Source organism: Artemia franciscana, chromosome 19, assembly GCF_032884065.1.
Source record: "Artemia franciscana chromosome 19, ASM3288406v1, whole genome shotgun sequence".
Lineage (NCBI taxonomy): Eukaryota > Metazoa > Arthropoda > Branchiopoda > Anostraca > Artemiidae > Artemia > Artemia franciscana.
This window is the reverse complement of record NC_088881.1, coordinates 22,930,074-22,951,224: the sequence shown is the minus strand read 5'-3', so window position 1 is coordinate 22,951,224 and position 21,151 is coordinate 22,930,074. Positions and strand designations below refer to the sequence as shown.

General features: G+C 36.5%; 1 protein-coding gene across 4 annotated transcripts in view; it reads right to left on the bottom strand.

Annotated features, from left to right (window-relative positions):
• The window catches only part of LOC136039435 (stomatin-like), a 62,792-nt gene that overhangs the window by 22,616 nt on the left and 19,025 nt on the right, over positions 1–21,151 (bottom strand). Inside the window, exons 2-4 of one of the 4 annotated variants that reach the window (XM_065723182.1) lie at positions 20,480–20,655; positions 5,690–5,790; positions 955–1,055 (exon numbers count right to left, since the gene is read on the bottom strand). In XM_065723182.1, the coding sequence (XP_065579254.1) occupies positions 955–1,055; positions 5,690–5,777 (189 nt within the window). In that variant the 5' untranslated portion in view covers positions 5,778–5,790; positions 20,480–20,655. Of the gene's footprint in view, positions 1–954; positions 1,056–5,689; positions 5,791–10,096; positions 10,207–20,479; positions 20,688–21,151 lie in introns of those variants that run through there. The other 3 variants (XM_065723183.1, XM_065723180.1, XM_065723179.1) reach the window with 3 other exon arrangements.

Below are 21,151 nucleotides of genomic sequence, written 5' to 3'. Positions count from 1 at the left end.
CGATATCGTAGAACCATAGATCCCAGTTGGTCGTCGTAGCATGTGCCTAAGGAATTTTAGTGGTCGTGTTTTTATGATTACAGATAAGAAGTATTTTAAGCGCAGCTATTCAAATTTCAGTATCTGATGCGAAAGATGCGCTACAATCGGCTGCAACCTAGAATACGACTTATGAAATGACCGTCGAATGCTAACAGGGAGCAAGTTTCTTTAGACTTTAGAGGCCAAGTTTCACAGAATAAAATTCCGTTTTATCGCCATCAGAAGTAAAGACTCGCGCAACTGAAGACTCGTAGGCTCCTTTAAATATTTGCATAAGCTCCGCTGGGACTCCATTCCATCACAATGATCTTCTAAAGCTCGACTCTGATAATGGAATCGAACGCAGCAAATCAATTGATGCAGGCTATAATGACTGATAGGTGCATCTCCAAACTACAGTAACATTAAACGGAGGACAAGAATATGTCCTTGCTAGCCCCTACTAGGCCTTAAACCAACTTGTTCTGTTTTTGCAAGCTTATCTTTGGAGTCATGGTTGTGAATGGCACTGAAGACTTATATCTAATGGTGATTTTTCATAATTGTTTAGCAAATAACTTTATTGGGTATTTTTTTCATTGGGTATTTTATTGTGTTACACAATTCTTTATGGGTATTACACAATTTTTTATGAATTTCCTTAATGAGTAGTATTAGATGAATTATATTAAAAATAAAGATGCACGTATGTTTATATGAGAGAAAGTCCATGTGCTCTAAATATCACACGGCTTTTTTTTCACCTTTTTTTACCTTAAAAGGTAGCTTAAAAAATGTCTAAATGTATGATTCTGTAAAAAAAAAAAATTAATTTAGCTATGCTAAGATAGTTCTTAAATATGCCAATCTCCCTCTCTCGCTCTCACTCTCTCTCTCTGATATTAAACTTAATGTCAATAAATTACCACTCACCGCAATAGCAAAGAAAATAGTAATGGGGAATGTTATGAGGAAAAACAGCCAAGCAAAAATGATGAACAGTGTTGACATACAATGTCCTTCCTCCGTTGAGCCTAAAATAAAAAACAAACGGTGAAATACAATTTAAATACAGAAAACAACCAAAGTAGCGAAAAGGGATATGAAAGTCGTTGCACAGAAAAATCGTACTTGAAAAAGTGTCAACAGAGAAAAAAGCACTTTCTAGCATTTTTCTACGAGTCATGAACACACAGGCATGAAAAGGACTAACCAATGATGAGGGTTTGGGAGAGCCACTTTTTACCCTAAAAATGTAGCTGTGGATGGTTTTCACCCACCCCCCTTGAACTATTGTAAATGGAATAGATAAAAAATAATAATAATAATAACCATAAGTGAGTTTCGGATACGGAAATGAAAAAAAATCGTTCATTTTTGTACACGAAAAAAAAAAAAAAAAAATAAACAGGAGAATGCTGGAGGGTGTCTTAACTTGGTGATTTCGATCCGAAGTTCTTTTTTTAAATCTATGAAAAAGAAAAATCACAATGAGTTTCAGATTTTTTTAGTCTAACAGGAGAAAAGAGATAAGCTCAGTTAGGTGATAAGAATAGACATAAAGTAAAATTCACATGTAGATTCATTTTAATTTCCAGATAATACTGACCGTTTCAACGTTTTACTACTGACTGTTTCAATGTGTATCAAAACGCACCATTTTCAACTAGAACCAACTTTGCATTCTATTGTATTGTACCAAGTCAATATTCTTACTTTTGAAATGGATCATAGATACATCATGCCCCAAAATGAAAGAAGGTACTCAATTTATGTTGTTAATTCTTACAAATCCGTCCAATATTTGACCCTAATATTTGTTACGGACGTTTTTGATGGAAATAGAAATAAGATTGTATGCGTTTCATGAAGTGATAGCCACATCAACACTATACTAATAACCGTGAAGCTAAGTCAACACGTTTGATTTTAATTTATAACCATTATGTAACCACTTGTAGGACGACAAATTTCTCTTTGACAAACTTACACGATGAAAAATTAGCACATAGATGTACCCTCTTTCCCCTGAAGATGAATACGCTTTACAATTTTTGTTGACAAGTCATTTTCCATGATAGATGAGAAATGCCGAACAATAAAAAATTTGAAACTTCATAGAGTCTGTACAGCAAAGGGCAACATTCTTCAAATTTCTTGATTAGCATCCCTCTGGCTGTAGGTAGGCAACCCTTTTACCAAATTTCACGTCAATCCAAGCCCTTTATTGCTGGAGGTAAGCAGGGCCCGAAAGTGTTAAAAAATACTTTAAAAAAAGCTTCTTGTTCTAATTAAACGGTTCTTGCGTTTCAGGGGTCGCTCTTAAGAAATTGAGACGAACAGTCAAAATTTAGAGTTAGGAGGAAGTTGTTGGGGAGGGAGACAACCCCTTCATATACGGAATAATTGATGTTCGCTTTGAGTTTTAATGTTGATCCTTGCTTTCAGTTGAAAAAAAAAACATTTTTTTATATATTTTTTCTGCTCGTTTTTTAAACAATGCCGGTAAGTACGGCTGCCCCTTCAATTATCTTTCCACATAGAAAACCCATCCGTAGAAAGTTCCTCCCTTTTAAAACCCCCCCGATAAATATCCTCTGAATGATTCAATCCTTTTTGAACAATACTATACGTAAGCAATGAGTTGATTTTGTAACTTACGGACCTTTTTCGAAGGGCATGGTTATTGAGCCTTTCAACTATGCTGAACAAAACAGATATCTCAAAACTACGATCAGGCGACTTTGAAAAAAAAAGGCGTAGGATGGGTCCAGCTGCCCTCCAGTCTTTTTGCTTTCTTAAAAAAGGCACTAAAACTTTTAATTTTCGATCGAGTGAGCCCTCTCCTAATCTTCTACGATTAGTGGTTTGATACGATAACCACTGGGAAAAACATAAAAAAACATAAAAAAACAAGTAAGCACTCATCCGTGATCTTTCTTGCAAAATTCAACGTTTGTATATATAGGAGCTTAAAACCTCTTCGGTAGGGTTCTCTAATAGCATCTGAAACATCGATTCGACACCCTATGCACCAGCAATAGCTCTGAAGGATCTTTATTATTTATCATTTTCACCCAGATCGTTCATATCATCAGTTTTAGTCTAAGATTAAAAAAAAACAACAGTTTTAACTGAAGGTAGTGAGCGACGTTAAAACGAACAGAAGTTATTCCGTATATGAAAGCAGCAGTCCAATCCTTATATGAAAGCGACAGTCTAATCCTCAATGCCCTCTCTCAAAGTTTTGATCGGAAAATTTGAGAAAAAGGGGCGGGGGAGGGGTCTAGTCGCCATTTTATTAGTAATAAATAGACTTAACTTAAAAATAAGCTTACTTAATGAACTTCTATATTCGTATACGTTTATTACGTCTATTAGGAGGTTCGACCCCTCCTCAATACCCCGCTCTTTACACTAGAACTCAAACTTTGTTCCAACTCAATAAGATTTACCCCTGAATCACGAAGGCCATTTAATTAGAATAGATAGCTCTTTTGAAATTACTTAAAAAGATTTTGGCATAAAGAGCGAGGTATTGAGGAGGGTACAAACCATCTCGTATACGTAATAATTTTTGTTCATTTTAAGTTCTAATGTTGCTCCTTACTTCCAGTTGAAAAAAAAAACTGTTTTTTATTTAATTCCTTATTATTTTTTAAATTCTACTAGAAAATCCACATAATTTGAAAAAAATATTGCCGTATCTGACCAGAAATTTCCCTTCATGGAAATTCTCTTCCCCTATGATAAATTCCTCCATGAAAACATCCTTCCACGTAACCATGAAAAGGCCGCTCCTTACTACAGTTCGTTTCCACGAACTGTTTGATGGGACTAAGGTTAAATTGGTCAAAATTAATCAAATTTTCGAGGGGGAGGAATTCTTCGGGAGAGCAAACCAGTGTGCATGTATAGCTAACATCAACAACAAGTCAGAATTAGATACGTTGAAGGGAACACAGCTAAAGAAGAATAAAAAAAATATGGATATTTTACAATAAACTAGAAATTTATATCCGATAGGGGATATTTATACCCATTTACGATATGACAGTCAAGTATTGGGGCCATGGGACTCGGTTAATGGATCCTGGCATTTATTCTGTATTGCAGTTTGATAGTAACATTGACTAAGGTAAAGTATGTGGCACTAGATTTCTTAGTCCACACATGCGGTGCTGATCTTCGTTTCACGGCATCTTATATTTTGGTACACCCCTCGTGTTTACCCTCCCCGAATTTCTCCAGGTACCCACTTAGAGCTAAGTCGACTCTGGCTGAGCTTTATAGTCACGACACTGACCCATGTCCCAAACTAAATAATGTCCGATATCAGGACTCTTAACTCCAACGTTGAAGGAAAGAAGATTACAAGTTCAGAACAAAAAGGTACAAATATTGTCCAAAAACGTTCTTTTTCACTTGACTGAAGACCAAAAATTCTACCTCCTTCTCTGCAACATCAAATTTGATTCATCCTTACTTTCCCCGACAGTACCTCTGGGAACATTAAGTCCTTCCAAGGATATTTTTGACATGCTGTTTCGATGACCTAGATACACCTACCGTTATTTGACTTAACTCTCCCCCCAGTCAAGATTTGAAACGCAATTCACCCCTATCCTTCCCTAAACCAATAGATTTTTAAATCGGCTTAGATGTTGTATCTAGTTGGAAAAATTAGATGGACATAGCGTCTTTTGATGTACTCATGCCCGTGTCGTTGCCTAGTGAACGATTCATAAGAGCCGTTGAAAATTAATTATTTTATCTATTAGTAACACAATTAAGGGTACTTGTATGATAAACGCCCTACCGTTCAAGTTGTTGATTCATTGACGCATTATACAACCGTTTTTTTTCTCTTTAGTTTCTTTCAGCCTAGCATGAGACATGATTTATAAATTGGGCTATATATTTGTACAATAGGGGTGTGGGTAAAGTATTTGGACAGTGTGAAGTTAGAAAACAATTTTTACTACATAATGTGCAGAATAATTGCGCCTAACACATTAGTTATGCAGACCCGCTATACTTTACACACTCTTTCTGGTTCTTTACCCCCACTCACACCACAAAAATTTGGGTTTTCTTGGCCTAGAAAATCATCTCTAGCTTGAGCTAATCGGACATCAAAGATTAAACATGCCTCCCTTTTTCTATAATACAACGTACGTGTACCCAATGGGTAACATGTATTATTTACAACGCTTTCTATTGGGTCTGTGGGGGTCATGTCACGAACGGATTATTTGTTGAACATTTTAAATATTTCAAACGAAACTACTATCCTAAAATTCTATTTTTGACGACTTTGCGGGTTGTGGGGAAAGATACAACAAAAAAGACACAGGTGACTGGTTGCCCTCCTAACGCTTCCGACTCAAGTCCCCCGAAGTATCTATGAACACTCCTTCAAAACGAAGTGGCCTGGAATTTAAACATAAAATGGTACATTGAAGCCATATCGTCTTTAATACGACCGCAATGCCTATGATCATTCATACTTTGAAAGGGGTTAAAAAGCCAGTGCCCTTTATCCTTAATCCAACCTAGACTTAGAACCATCTAAAAATACTAGAGTTATTCATAAGCGGTATTAGTTTTCATGATTCGGTTGTTGCTCGTTACACAGTATAAACTCATAGGAAAAGAATATAATTACCAGCTGCAAAATTTTGCGGAATAGGACGCTCATAGCCTTCTTTGGTCAAACCAATTTCAACGTCATCGTCAGGTGTTACTGAAGCCATGCTTTGTGGATCCCTGAAAAAGAAACGAAATAAATTGATCCATCCAGTCAAAATTAGTAATCCGACAGTTAACAAAACTAATATAATTAGAGTTTATATATATACATATAACTGAACTAGACAATAGACTAAGAGGGAGCTGGACATACGTGATCAGAACATGCCCCAAAGCTAAAAAGTGAGAAAATAATAAAATCTGAATATTTTGTTATTATTACATTTTGTTAAAAAAGAACACAAACTACACTGGTACTTTCAAAACATCCAGGCTGCTATTTTCCCGGGGAATATTGCCCTTCCCTGATGATATTCATAGAAGGGTTTGAGCAGATACTACGAAAGACCCCCTAAGACAGAAGTTAGGCAACCAGCTCATTTCTAAAAGGTTCGTTTACCTAAATCAGCTATTATTCAAGATAGCAAAAAGTTCATTTTTTCCACGGCACTGCACTGAGACGTACGGCACTGAGCGCTGTGAGTACGGCACTGAGACGTACGGCACTGAGACGCACGGCACGGCACTGAGACGTAGCACTGTGCTCATGTGGTATAACATACAAAGATAGGACCATCGCTAAAGCTCTTCTATTGGCTCAATCAACCACTTGTTCATAATCAATAAAACTGAGGACTTAAGTGATCTGATGAACCAGGCACTTCTCAATTATTAACTTAAGGGTGCGAATTTGGTCGATTCATCCAGCCCTCCTAAAATCACACTATTCATGGAGCTAAAACTTTTATGATGTTGAAGGGGGATGTAGAACAAAATCAAAACTACTATATGCATCACAAGTGGTTAGAAAGGCGAATCTGTCATATATCAGGAACCACTAAAAGGAAATTCAGTTAAACGTTTATAGGCAGACTGATATAAACCAAAACACACTACATGATTCCAGGTTGTTACAGGAGTGTATCAGTCACGTCTCAAGAGCAGCCAAGAATAAGAAACTGAAATTTATGTGAAACGCTAGGGGGACAATAAAATAAATCGAAACAGACTATTTGCATCCCAGTTGTCAAAATGTTATTGCTTCAATATCTCAGGAGCTTCTAAAGGTATTAGAAGTTCCTGAAATATTGCAAATATGCCCTTTTAACAACCTGAAAGCACAGAGTTCCCTTTAAACTCTCCCAAAATGTTTTAACTTAAACATCCTTAGCTGCTCCTAAGTTACTGCCGGTATATTATTTTGACAGTCTTTCCCTCTACACTGTGTACACCCCAGGTCGTTAAAAGGGCGTATCTGGGATATCGCGGCTGCAGGGGTCGTTGTAACCTAGTAAAGAATGAACCACGGCCCATAGTAGCCGAAACGAAGAAAAAAAAATCACATTCAAAACAAACTGGCTACTGAGACAAAATTGCTGTTTGTAGCTGTATCAGTTAAGTATTATCTTGATTAATTTTAACAACAAAATGTTACTTAGAAAACCAATTTATGATAACTTCGAAAAATAACATGAAGCCCCTCAAAAATGGTGTCGGGTCGAAAAGAAAGTGTGCCATTGGAATAGACATAACCTAAAGCCCTGTGCAGAAAACCTACCATATCAATGAGATGTTTCAGCACCCGACTAGCGGCAACAGAGCACAAACCAAGCAGAAAAAGAAATGAGGCACATCACTCCTCTACATACGAAACAGTGATTTTCTTATCTGCTAGAGATGGAGGAATGAAATTTTCCAATATGTAGTTTTGAGCTATGGTGATTACAATGGTATGATTTTGATTTCGATGAGACATAATAATTGTTAGGTTTCAGGCTATTTTTCGAAATAAGCATAAATATGTGTTTGCAACTAAGCAAACAGTTACGATCTCTCAATCAGTTTTAAATGGCATTTTCCCTCAGCTAACAGTTTTTTTCTTTCACAAAGCGTTCTTAAGATTTTCGGTTGCTATGGGCTTGGGCTCGTTCTTTACTAGGCTGCTCTTAAAGGGCAGCAATTATCCTGTGAGTCAAATATTTTGGTGGAGCTAAACGTAACAAACAAAACTAATTTTAATCTTCATCATCGCGAGTAGTTTCGTTTCCTAACCTTTTTTTCTATATGCCTGCCCCCTCTAATAAGGAATAACAAGATCTAAGAGCTCATATGGCACTTGTGACGAGGCATGAAGAGCTAAGAGCCAAGAGATCATATGGTATGAGCTCTAACAAAATTCTATAAATCAATAGATTGATTTAAAACGAAAATAAGAGACTTAATGCCGGTCAGGATTTAAATTGAGAGCTCTGAGTCACGATGTCCTTCTAAATATCAAAATTCATTAAGATCCGATCACCCACACGTATGTTATAAATACCTATTTTTTTCTAATTTTTCCTCTCCCTTTAGCCCCCAGATGGTCGAATCGGGGAAAACGACTTTATCAAGTCAATTTGTGCAGCTCCCTGACACACCAACCAATTTTCATCGTCCCAGCACGTCCAGAAGCATCAAACTCGCCAAATCCCTGAACCCCTCCCCCCAACTCCCCCAAAGAGAGTGAACCCAGTACGGTTCCGTCAATAACGTATCAACGACATTTGCTTATTCTATCCACCAATCTTCATCCCGATTCCTCCACTCAAAGTGTTTCCCAAGATTTCTCCCTCCAACTCCCCCCAATGTCAAAAGATCTGGTCGGGATTTGAAATAAGAGCTCTGAGACATGAATTCCTTCTAAACATCAAATTTCATTAAGATCCGACCACCAATTCGTAAGATAAAAATACCCCAATTTTCACGTTTTCCAAGAATTCCGGTTTCCCTCTCTAATCCCCCCCATGTCAAAGGATCTGGTCGGAATTTAAAATTAGAGCTTTAAAGCACAAGATCCTTCTAAATATCAAATTTCATTAAGATCTGGCCACCCTTTCGCAAGTTACAAATACCTCAATTTTCAAAATTACCCCCCCCCCGACTCCACCAAAGAGAGCAGATCCGGTCCGGTTATGTCAGTCCCGTATCTTAGACAGGTTTTTATTCTTCCCATCCAATTTCATCCTGATCTCACCGCTTTGAGTATTTTCAAAGATTTCCGGTACCCTCCAACTCCCCCCCCCCCAATTACGCTCGATCCGGTTGAGATTTAAAATAAGAGATTTGAGTTACGAGGTCCTTCTAAATATGAAATTCCATTAAGATACGATCACTGCTTCGTAAGTTGGAAATACGTAATTTTTTCTATTTTTCAGAATTAATCCCCCCCCCCAATAGAGCGGATCCATTCCAATTATGTAAACCACGTATCTAAGACCTCTGCTTATTTTCCCAACCAAATTTCACCCCGATCCCTCCAATCTAAGCGTTTTCCATCATTTTAGGTTCCCCCACCCCAAACTCCCCCCAATGCCACCAGATCCGGTCGGGACTTAAAATAAGAGCTTTGTGACACGATATCCTTCTAAATATCAAATTTCATTGAGATCCGATCACCCGTTCGTAAGTTAAAAATACCTCATTTTTCTAATTTTTCAGAACTAACCCCCCCCCCAACTACCCCAAAGAGAGCGGATCCGTTCCGGTTATGTCAATCATGTATCTAGGAGTTGTGCTTTTTTTCCCACCAAGTTTCATCCCGATCCCTCCACTCTAAGTGTTTTCCAAGATTTTAGGTGCCCCCTCCAACCCCCCCCCCCCCCAATATCACCAGATCCGGTCGGGATTTAAAATAACAGCTCTGAAACACAATATCCTTCCAAACATCAAATTTCATTAAGATCTGATCAACCGTTCGTAAGTTAAAAATACTTCAATTTTTCCGAATTAACGCGCCCCCCCCCCCCCCAGATGGTCAAATCGAGAAAACCACTATTTCTAATTTAATCTGGTCCGGTCCCTGATACGCCTGCCAAATTTGATTGTCCTAGCTCACTTTTTACCTGGAAGTGCCTAAAGTAGCAAAACCGGGACCGACAGACCGACAGAATTTGCGATTGCTATATGTCACTTGGTTAATACCAAGTGCCATAAAAACAGATAATTTTACTACATATTTTCAACATAGGGATTTGAAAAGTGCAAAGTGCTTGTGAAAAGTGCAACTATGAATTTATGAAACAAATATCATCTTAATGTGCACATTTCAGTTCAAATTCTTTTCCGACAGCAATACTAATCTTCGCGGCATCGTTTCGGAGGGGGGGGGGCAGTTGCCTCCCAATAATTAGGAGAAAAAACATTGTGTAACTCACGCCCCTTGACAATCCAGATATGAACCACTCTTTCCCCCCAATAAAAATGCTGGGAGCTACGCCCATGCTAATCTTACTATTATAGACTACACTTGCAAACCTTATCCAGACTAGAGTAACAACAAAATTACCTCTATTAAAACGTAACAACACTACAAACTGGTCGTTTTTATTTCCCTCCAAAGGAACTGTATAAAATGACAAAGAGTAACTTCAGTAGATATACTGTACTAGATTATCTTACTGGATGTCTTGACGTCACAGATAACGAATGCCACATTCGTTTCTAGGAGACAGAAATTATAAATGGAATTACTCATAATATATTCAAGTGCAATATTGACAAAAAGGTTGGATGCGTCATGCAAACTTACATCGTAGAGCCTATAACGAAAGGGCGTATCTGGCATTTTCGTAATTTTAGACAGGAAAATATTACGCTCTGAAAATTTGATTGAAGGTAATTTGGGTTTTATCAAGACAATGGATTATTTCATGTTAACACACGACTGCAACTATTTCTAAGAGTATTAAAGTCAACTTTGCAGGTGGGAATGTTGAACTAAATCAAAACACGTAGTGTATATGCAGGTTGTCAAAAGGAAGTACCACTAATATTTTAGAAAATCTCTGGTGAAGAATATCAAGTTGAAATTTCACAGTATGTATAGGGGGATGCTGAATTAACGAAAGGCACTAAAGCGTAGCCCTATATATCCATAATATTTTGTATATTCAATAGCCTACTATTTCCAAAGACCATGAATCACAATAAATAAATAAATGAAACCCAAAACAAACAGAAATTACAATAAAATAACCAAGTCAAACCTGAAACGTTGAGAAACTACCACAATAAGGAGTAGGGCTAAAGCCCCTGTACCTTCTACAGACAAAACAGTAATTTCAGTTTTTTTTTTCTTTTATAGCGTGAATACATCTAAAATTGTTGGCTTTTCAGGAATGAATATCAGTATATTTTAAATTACTAATTCATATTCATTCATTCTTAAGAGTAAAAAAATAAAAAAAAAACATTTTTTTTAAACTTTAAGTAAGGAGCGACATTAAAACTTAAAACGAACAGAAATTATTCCGTATATGAAAGGAGTTGTCCCCTCCTCAACGCCCCGCTCTTTTTAAAGATAGATAGATAGATAGTTTATTTTAGCCCACCATCAGAACAACAACATGGCGGAGTATAAAGAAAAAAAATAGAAAGGAAAAAGAAAAAGGCAAAAAGACGATTTTGATAAAAGAAGGGGTGGGGGAGGAGGCCTAGTTGCCCTCCAGTTTTTGGTTACTTAAAAACGCAACTAGATTTTTTTTACGAACGTTTTTGTTAGTATTAAACATACGTACCTTGCGAATTAACTTACGTAACAAACGTCTATATTTGTGTATTTTTATTACATTTATGAGGGGGTTCACACCCTCGTCAAAACCTCGCTCTTTACATCAAAGCTTGAATTTTGTTCCAAATCTTTAAGAATGACCCCTGAACCACAAAGGCCGTAGAATAAATAGTTGAAATTACTAAAAATACTTTAGCGTAAAGAGCAAGGTATTGTGGAGGAGACGAACCCCCGTATATACGTAATATTTTATGCTTGTTTTAAGTTTTAATACTCTTCATTACTTCCAGTTGAAATTTTTTTCACATTGTTTTTTTTTAATAATGCTAGAATCTCTTGCGCCCCTTTTATGGAAAATCTCTTCTCTCATGATAAATTCCTCCATGGAAAGATCCTCCCACGTAGCCCCCTCTCCCTGACCCACCTCCACCCTAACGCGAAGAAGTCCCCCTGAAAATACCTGTATACTTCATAATAACCATTAATATATGTAAACAATGGTCAAAGTTTGTAACTTGCAGCCTCTCCCCCGGGGACTGTGGGAGATCAAGTTGTCCCCAAAGACATAGTTATTAGGTTTTCAAAATTTCGATCCAGTGACTTTGGGAAAAAATGTGCGTGGGAGGGGGCCTAGGCATCCTTCAATTTTTTGGTCGCTTAAAAAGGGCACTAGAACTTCTTAATTTCCGTTATAATGAGCCCTCTCGCGACATTCTAGGACCACAGGGTCGATACTATTACCCCTGGGGGAAAAACAACATATAAACACGCATCCGTGATCTGTCTTCTGGTAAAAAATGCAAACTTCCACATTCTATGACTTTTAGGGAGTGTTTCTACCTATTTTCTAAAATAAGGCAAATTTTCTCAGGCTCAATGTTATGAGGAATAAAGACAAATAGCTTATCATAAAATTTGTTTTCAGTAAAGTGCAAATTACGTTCTGATCTTTAGAAGGCACAAGGGAAGTTCGGTCTACTCCTCATTTTGACTGCATCTGGTCGTTTTAGGTTTGACTTGATTAATTACTGCAAATTCTGTTCATTTTGGGTTTTATTTATTATTAATAGTGATTTACGATCATTAAAAATATTACTAAATTTGCAAAATATTAGTGAAATTACTTTAATTCTGCTTGTATTTGGTTTAATGTAGCTGTTTACTTTTCTTTTAAAAACCGTGAAAGGATGAACAGTGAATGGTTATGCGTGGCTCTGTTCGCCTCGTCGCATGGATCAGGTGTCGATAAGAGTGGAAATGGGGCACACATGTCTGGGTCGGAATTCTTAGGAAGTTTAGCTATCATTAATCAAAATAGACATAAAAAAAAAATGATAAGAAATTATAGTTGGAATAAATAGTTATAGAAGAGTGTAGGCTATAGGTATTTTAGCGGCCCTGGGAGGAAGAGCCAATGTCTCATCAAAATTATATTGACAGGTAGCTGTGTGACCCTTCATACTAGGATAAGGTATAATTATTATTTAAAACAGAGAGGATTGAAGAACAAGAAAATAATCAGCCTTCTTAGTAGCAAGAATTCAATAAAAACCGCCTCAACAGAAAAATGAGTATTTCAACTTGCATGACATAAAAAATGAGACAGGGGATCTTTTGAGAGAGGGAACAAAGAATACAATTTAACCTAAAGGAACATCAAAGGACATTAAAATACAATTACGTTCACCTCAAAAAGCCCACTTTTCTAAGCTTTTGTTCAGCACGTCGGACTAACATTGGAGACAAAAAAAAATGATAGGTATAATTTTAACTTAAAAACAGTGTCAAAAGAAAAAACAAAATAATCACCCTTTTTTGAGAGGAAGTTTCTTATGCATATCATACTTCTAGCAAAAACTAAATAAAAATCGCCTCAAAAGAAAAATTTCACACTAAATAGAAAAATGGGTTGACCAAAGGTCATCAAAATATAAGTATTTTTGCCTTGAAAAGGTGCAATTTTTCAAGATTTAGCTCAGCGTCTTAGACGAGTTATCATCGATTTTTGAATCGAGTCACTAGAAAAAATTATGTGAAAAGCTTTGAGTCTTGGCTACAATAATTATTAAAAATAGAACTAAAAGAAAAAAGAAATTTCAAACTACACAGAAAAATGGACTGAGGGAACTAATTGAGTGAAGGGAATTAGCATAAAAATTCGCATTCAAATGCCAAAATAAAAGCACTTTTGCCTTGAAAAAGAGCAATTTTCCAAGCTTTAGCTCAGAGTCTTACGACAAATTATCATCGATTTTTAAATAGAGTCAATAGAAAAATAATGTGAAAGGCTTAGAGTCTTGGCTATAATTATTATTGAAAATCGAGTTAAAAGAAAAAAAAAATCAGTCTTTAGAGTCGGGGGGATTTCACACTACATAGAAAAATAAGTATAGGGAATTATTTGAGGGAAGGAAAATAGCATAAAAATTCGCCTTCAAATATCAAAGAACATCGAAATATAAGCATTTTTGCCTTGAAACAGTACAATTTCCCAAGCTTTAGCTCAGTGACTTTGAATAGATTAATATAAAATAGATAATCGATTTTTGAATAGAGTCAATTAAAAAATAATATGAAATGCTTAGTCTGGCAATATCCTCCCTCCCACCCACATGAAAAATAATTAAATAAAGATAAAGGAAACGTGAAAATGCTTGCAAGTACATATAAAATAGGGGGTGGTCTCCGTACGTGCTTTTTATCCGGTAAAATAAATCTTTACTTTCTGAGCAAGTTTAGACTGGGAATCATAGGTTAAAGGGATAGTCTTAAATCACAAGCCTTAAATCTTAAATCTGAGCCGACTGGTTAGCCCACTGAACTTGCAATCCTGAGACCAGGAGTGCGAGTCCCAGTATTGCTGGTTATTTGGTTTGGAACAAGGCCAAATGTGAGACTCTGTAAGCTCAGCCAGAGTTAACCCAGTTCTAAATGCGTACCCTGAGAAATCTGGGGGAAAACAAGAGAAGCGTCGGATGATTTACCCCCAACCTCGCATTGCACTCCTGGCCGAAGGAAGTGAGCCACAAAATTTGTACCTGAGCAAAGCAGACCATTAACCACATGCGAAAAAGTTTTTAAGTGTAAGTAACGCTTAAGAACCAGACGTGACATTTCCTCGAAAACAAATCTGTTATATAACCGATATTGTCGAGCATAACCCTTACCTATAGCCAATTTACTCGGAAGTGACGGAGTTGTAGCATTTTCTCGTTGGAAGGTCTCTTTGAACAGCAATCTAATAGAATCTTTATATTGAAGCTCAAAAAAGCTTATTAATAGCCTTTTTATTAATAGCTTTTTAATAGCTTTTTAAAAGCTTAAAGAGCTCAAAAAGCTTTATTATATTAATGCTTTAGTTTAGAATTACTTTAAACAAATGATAGATTCAACGAATATTTCAAGCCTTAATATATGTTTTCGACATGAATGCCGTAACACCAACACCCGTGCAACTTTTAACGAACATTCTTCAACTGAACGTAACAGTTTTTATGATTTATGATAATTACTACACGAAATATTTACAACAGAACCATGAAAATTTCAGAGAATGAAGGCCATTGATTAATATTTCCTTTAAAAGTCCTAAATGAGCCCCCCAGGGAAACGGGTGTAGTGAAAGGGGGACATTAAATAACTTGCTCTGGGTCCATATTCCCCTACCTGCTCATGATATAGTCGTGCTAAATATGACAGAACTGTGCCAAGCTTTCCAGAATTCTACCACGTGCGGCGGAACTGTACAGCACACGTGGCGTTCCACGTGACAAGAAAACTTACATTTCTTAATTCAATCGATTTACCTGCTATTCTCACAATATAAAAAAATGTATATAATCAATTTTGAAATTTTAGTTCAAAGATAAGCCAAAACAACTTACATAATACCTTAACTTCAAATGCAAATAAAACCATAAAATGCTATGCGTCCGTTTTCAGAAGCCAACCTCCGTACCGAAAGATTAAAAAATAATTAAAAGATTAAGAAATCATGAGAAAAACTGATAATGAAACTGATGAAGCAAGTCACTTCAAATAATGGCACAGTTATATATGGTGGGAAATACAAGGATAGCTGAATTAATGTTACAAAGATATAGAAAACAAACAACAAAATGAAAAAAATGTAATGGAAGCAAAGCTAAAATCAAAACTAAAAATAAACTGGACTAGACTTAAAACAGATAAAAACTAAGAATCAAAAAATTCAGTATTAAACTGAAAATAAAAAAAATCAGAATAAAACTGAAAATAAATAAATTCAAAACTGAATAAAGCAGGTAAATTTTCGTTCAAAAACGGTTCTTAAAATATATTAAACAAAAAAACAAGTTTTTTCAACTGAAAGTAAGGAGCGAGATTAAAACTTAAAACGAACAGCAATTACTTCGTATATGAAAGGGGCTGCTTCCTCATCAACGCCCCGCTCTTTATGCTAAAATTTGACTCTTTCTCTCAAGTCTTCTTTTTAAAACAGTAAAAAGCTTTAGCGTAAAGAGCGGGGCGTTGATCAGGAAGATGTCCCTTTCATATACGAAGTAATTTCTGTTCGTGTTAAGTTTTAATGTCGTTCCTTACTTTCAGTCGAAAAAACTTATTTTTTTTATTTAATTTCTGAACGTTTTTGAATCAACGCATGTTTTGATTTTGGCTCTCCGCAGAGGAATACTTAAAACGAAATTTGCACAGTTTTTTTTTTTTTGGCTAAATGACTTTCTCATAATTTTCATCGAATGATTTTGAGAAAAAAGAGCGGGGAAGGAAGCCTAGTTGTCCTCCAATTTTTTGGTTAATTAAAAAGGCAACTAGAACTTTTAATTTTTTACAAATCTTTTTATTAGTAAAAGACATACGTAACTTATAAATTAGCTTACGTAAAGAGCTTTTTATTCTCATGTTTTTATTACATATATGAGAGGGTTCGCCCCTAGTCAGTACATCTCTTTTTACACTAAATCTTAAATTTTGTCCCAATTCATTAAGAATGACCCCTGAATCACCTAAGCCGTAGAATAAATAGTTGACATTACTAAAAATACTTTAGCGTAAAGAGCGAGATATTAGGAGGAGGTAAGCCCCTCATATGGGTAATAATTTCTGTTCGTTTTAAGCTTTAAGCTGCTCCTTACTTCCAGCTGAAAAAAACTTTTTCATATTTCTTTTTTCATTGTTTTTTTTTTTTAAATAATGCTAGTAAATCCTGCGCTCTCTTTATGGAAATTTTCTTCCCCCATGACAAATTCCTCGATGGAAAGTTCCCTCAGCATATCCCCCTCTTCTCGACCCCTCCCGCCAACCAAAAATTCCTCCTGAAAACGCCTGTACACTTCCCAATAACCATTACTATACGTAAGCACTGGTCAAAGTTTGTAACTTGTAGCCCCTCCCACGGGGACTGTGGAGAAGTAAGTCGTCCCCAAAGACATAGTTATAAGGTTTTTCGACTACGCTGAATAAAATGGCTATCACAGAATTTTGATCCGTTGACTTTGGGAAAATAATTAGCGTGGGAGGGGGCCTAGGTGCCCTCCAATTTTTTTGGTCACTTAAAAGGACACTAGAACTTTTCATTTTCGTTAGAATGAGCCCTCTCATAGCATTCTAGGACAACTGGGTCGATACGATCATCCCTGAAAAAAAAAAACAAATAAACACGCATCCGTGATCTGCCTTCTGGCGAAAAATATAAAATTCTACATTTTTGTAGATAGGATCTTGAAACTTCTACAGTAGGGTTCTCTGATACGCTGAACCTGATGGTGTGATTTTCGTTAGGTTTTTATGACTTTCAGGGGGTGTTTTCCCCTATTTTAAAAAGTAACATAAATTTTCTTAGGCTCGTAACTTTTGATAGGTAAGACTAAACTTGATGAAACTTATATATTTAAAATCAGCATTAAAATTCGATCCTTTTGATGTAGCTATTGGTATCAGAATTCAATTTTTTAAAGTTTTGGTTACTATTGAGCCGGGTCGCTTCTTACTACAGTTCGTTACCACGAACTGTTTGATATTTCAACATATTTTATTTCAATACAACCTGAAATGGTCTACCTTCAAACATGGGACTCAAAAATTGGGCTCATAGGATCTGAACTGCGAATACATCTTTAGTTTCAAAGATTTAATATCTGGGTAAGGCCAGGGTTGTCACATGTAGCACTATATTGCTAATTGTAGCACTACTTTTGGCATACCCATTTGGATACCCAAGGGCGTATCAGGGGAAGGGGTTTAGGGAGTTTTACCATCTTCTCCCCCCAAAATATCTGTCCGACTCGTAAAAACGTAACAAAAATTTTCTAAGTTTTTAAATTTCTAAGTAGCGTTTCTAAGTTTTTTCTTGTAAACCCACCACTCCCCAGAAAATCCTTTTGTAACCTGCCGCCACACTTGAAAAACACTGAAACTGAAAGATGAAGACTTTTCAAAACAGTTGTAAATACACTCAGAGTTTAAGCATTGTGTACTACGCGGTTGTCCAAATGTAAAAACGTGGGTATGCACTTTTCATTATTCCGGGAAAACCGCCTTTAAAGTTTCTCAAGTTTTTCCGTCCACTGCGAAACACTAGACACAGGATTTAAGAGAAAAATGGCTAGAATTGGCTTCAGACAGTATTCTTTCCGTAATTAAAATAAACGTCGAAGTTTGCTGACACAGCTATATGTCATGTACACGCTTTTACCATTGGCGTACTTCTGTTCTTGTATGAGCCCTCTCGGGTAAATACACGTAAATCTGCGAATGCACGTTCTTCCCATTGGAACAAGATATAGAGATTCAGTTATCGATTCAATATATAAGAGGAAAATCAGCCCCAGAAAATAAAAAATTGAATAATTAGAAGTCAGTAGCTCACTAAGACTAGTGATCAAGAAGTTCCAGGAACAGTTGAATACTAAACTTGAGAGTTTAGAATTTGACAATGTGGAAGATGGATGGAATAATTTCAGAAAAGCAATTTGTGAAGTTGCTGATGGTGTCTTAGGGAAGAGTGCTAAGACTGCAACTAGGAATATTAGTGAAAAAGCTTTAGGTTTAATAGAGAGTAGAAGGGGTTTGTATAAGAATTATCTGAGTGATAGGTCGCATGAAAACAAAAGGAATGTAAGGAAAGTGGAGAAAGCATTAAAATATGAACTAAGGAGATGTGAAGTGGAGGCCTTGGATAAAATTACTGAGGATCTTGAAGATTTGGCTAGACGGCACAATAGTTAAATATTATACTGGCATGTTAATAAATTGAAAGGGAGTAGCCAATCTGGACTAGTCCCAGTTAAAGATAGAAATGGGGCCACAATTAGTGATAAGGAAAAAGTTAAAGAAAGATGGGTGGAACATTTTGAGAATGTGCTAAACCGAGATACAGTTGCAGGAAAAGATATAGATAAAAATGAAAAAGTTCGTGATAACTTGGATGTGAAGGAAGATTTGTTAGTGAGGAAGAATTAGCGACAGTACTAAAAGGATTAAAAAATAATAAGGCTCCAGGTGCTGATAGTATGATTAATGAGTTTCTTAAATATGGTATCTCTGAGGTTAGGAATAAGCTACTGACGATTATGAACATGATTTTTGAAAAAGGGGAAGTACCCAACGATTTTAGGAAAACCTTAATTAAACCACTGTATAAGAAAGGTGACAAGAGTGAGTGTCGTAATTATCGAGGCATTAGTCTGGTCTCTGTAGGTAGAAAATTACTGAGTAATATGATACTTTTTAGACTGAAAGATGCTGTAGACAAAGTTTTAAGGGAAGAACAATGCGGTTTTAGAAAAGGTAGAGAATGTGTCGACCAAGTTTTCACTCTTAGGTTAATAATTGAGAAGTCCCTTCGTTGTCAAACACCTTTGGTCCTCAGTTTTATCGATTATGAGCAAGCTTTCGATTCTGTTGATAGAAGAGCGTTAACAAAGGTCTTATCGTTATATGGTATACCAGAAACATACATTAAAGTGCTTTGTGCTATGTACCAGAATAATACTGCTGCGGTTAAGGTAGGAAATGAGGTTAGCAACTGGTTTTATATTAAATCAGGAGTTAAGCAGGGTTGTGTCCTATCCCCCTTTATATGGATCGTTTTGATGGACTTCGTCTTAAGGAGCACAGGAAAGGCAATTGGAGACCACGGAATCAAATGGGGAGGAAAAATGCTCCTGGACTTAGATTATGCTGATGATTTAAGCATATTAGATGAAAGTGTGAGCAAAATGAATGAAGTTTTAGAGATTTTGCGAGTTAAGGGTGCTAAAAAAGGCTTGAAAATTAATGTTAAGAAGACTAAGTGACTAAGGCTAGGAATAAGTGAAGATGAACAGGTGACATGGTAACGAAAAGATCGATCAGGTTGGGAGCTTCAGTTACCTTGGTAGTATTATTAGTAAAGATGGTGGAAGCAGTGAAGATGTTAAAAGTAGAATAGGTAAGGCTCGGGGTGTTTTTTCACAGTTAAGAAAAGTTTGGAAGAATAGAAAGATAAGTCTGCAAACCAAGATTAGAATATTGGAAGCTACAGTGATGACAGTGATCAGATATGGTTCTGAAGCATGGGCGCTCCAAAAAGCAGATGAAAATTTACTAGATGTTTTCCAGAGAAATTGCCTATGCATTGTTCTGGGTACCCGGCTGACTGACCGTATTTCAAACAGTAGGTTATACGAAAAATGTGGTTCAATCCCGCTTTCTAGGGCTATAATGAAAGAAAGGTTAAGATGGCTAGGCCACGTTCTACGGATGAAGGATGACATATTACCGAAGATTGTCCTTTTTGGCCAACCGTCTGGGGCTATACGGAAAGCAGGTCATCCTTGTCTGGTTGGGAGGATGTCATAAATAAAGATTTAAGGGAAATGGGAACTTCCTGGGAGGGTGTAAAGAGGGAGGCTTTAAATAGATTAGGTTGGAGGAGGAGCGTGTGTAGTTGTGTTGGCCTCAGGCGGCTTGGTGCTGCGGTGAGTTATTATTAGTAGTAGTAGTAGTAGTAGCTCACACCCATTAGCAAGCCAACGGAAAGGGTACCAGATAATATTTCTTCCCAAAAAATCTTGTAATTTTCAGGCATGAAAGGCACAAGATTTACTAAAATTGGATTTTTTTTTTTCTCATACTTTAGTCCTGTCACTCGGTTTATCTTTTCAGCAAGACGATGCTCACCTTTGATGCAATTCCACTGTCGAAAATTGTCTAAGCAGATCCTTGCAGCTTTGGTATGCTTCCTGTTTTTTCTATCAGATTGCAAATGTCTTCGAAGTTCAGAATGTCTTATTTCGAAGCTTGGACTCTATGGATCCATGCACAGAGTCTGTAGCCATGTGGGTGTGACCTGTCACCTAATGTTTAATCAAAATTCTATCAGGCCCACCTTTAAAATTCAAAAGTATCAAAAACTCACTATAAAAGGCCAAGTTTTTATTCTGTGTACAACCATTATCAGCATAGGACAGAAATCGTTTTACATCACCGTTTATCCCAACAACCATGTGATGCGAACTATCAATATCAGATGCGTCACGTCCTTGCAAAGCCTCATTCCACAAAACACAAATTGGGATTGTGCCTTGTAGCTTCAAATGGGGCGAAAGTGACATTAACACAAACATGACACGATAAGGAAAGGTCTTCTTTTCTGCTCAATGTCAACAAACACATAGTCAATTGATGTATGTCTGGAATATTTGTTAAATATCTTTATTTTTTACTTTAGCAGTAAATGTTTACATTCACCATGCACTAATGATGAATGTTGAGCAATTCTGAGATTTATATTTCTGATATTCTAACCAAATTTCTAACGTATTTCTCATAATTATAACCTAACCTGTAACC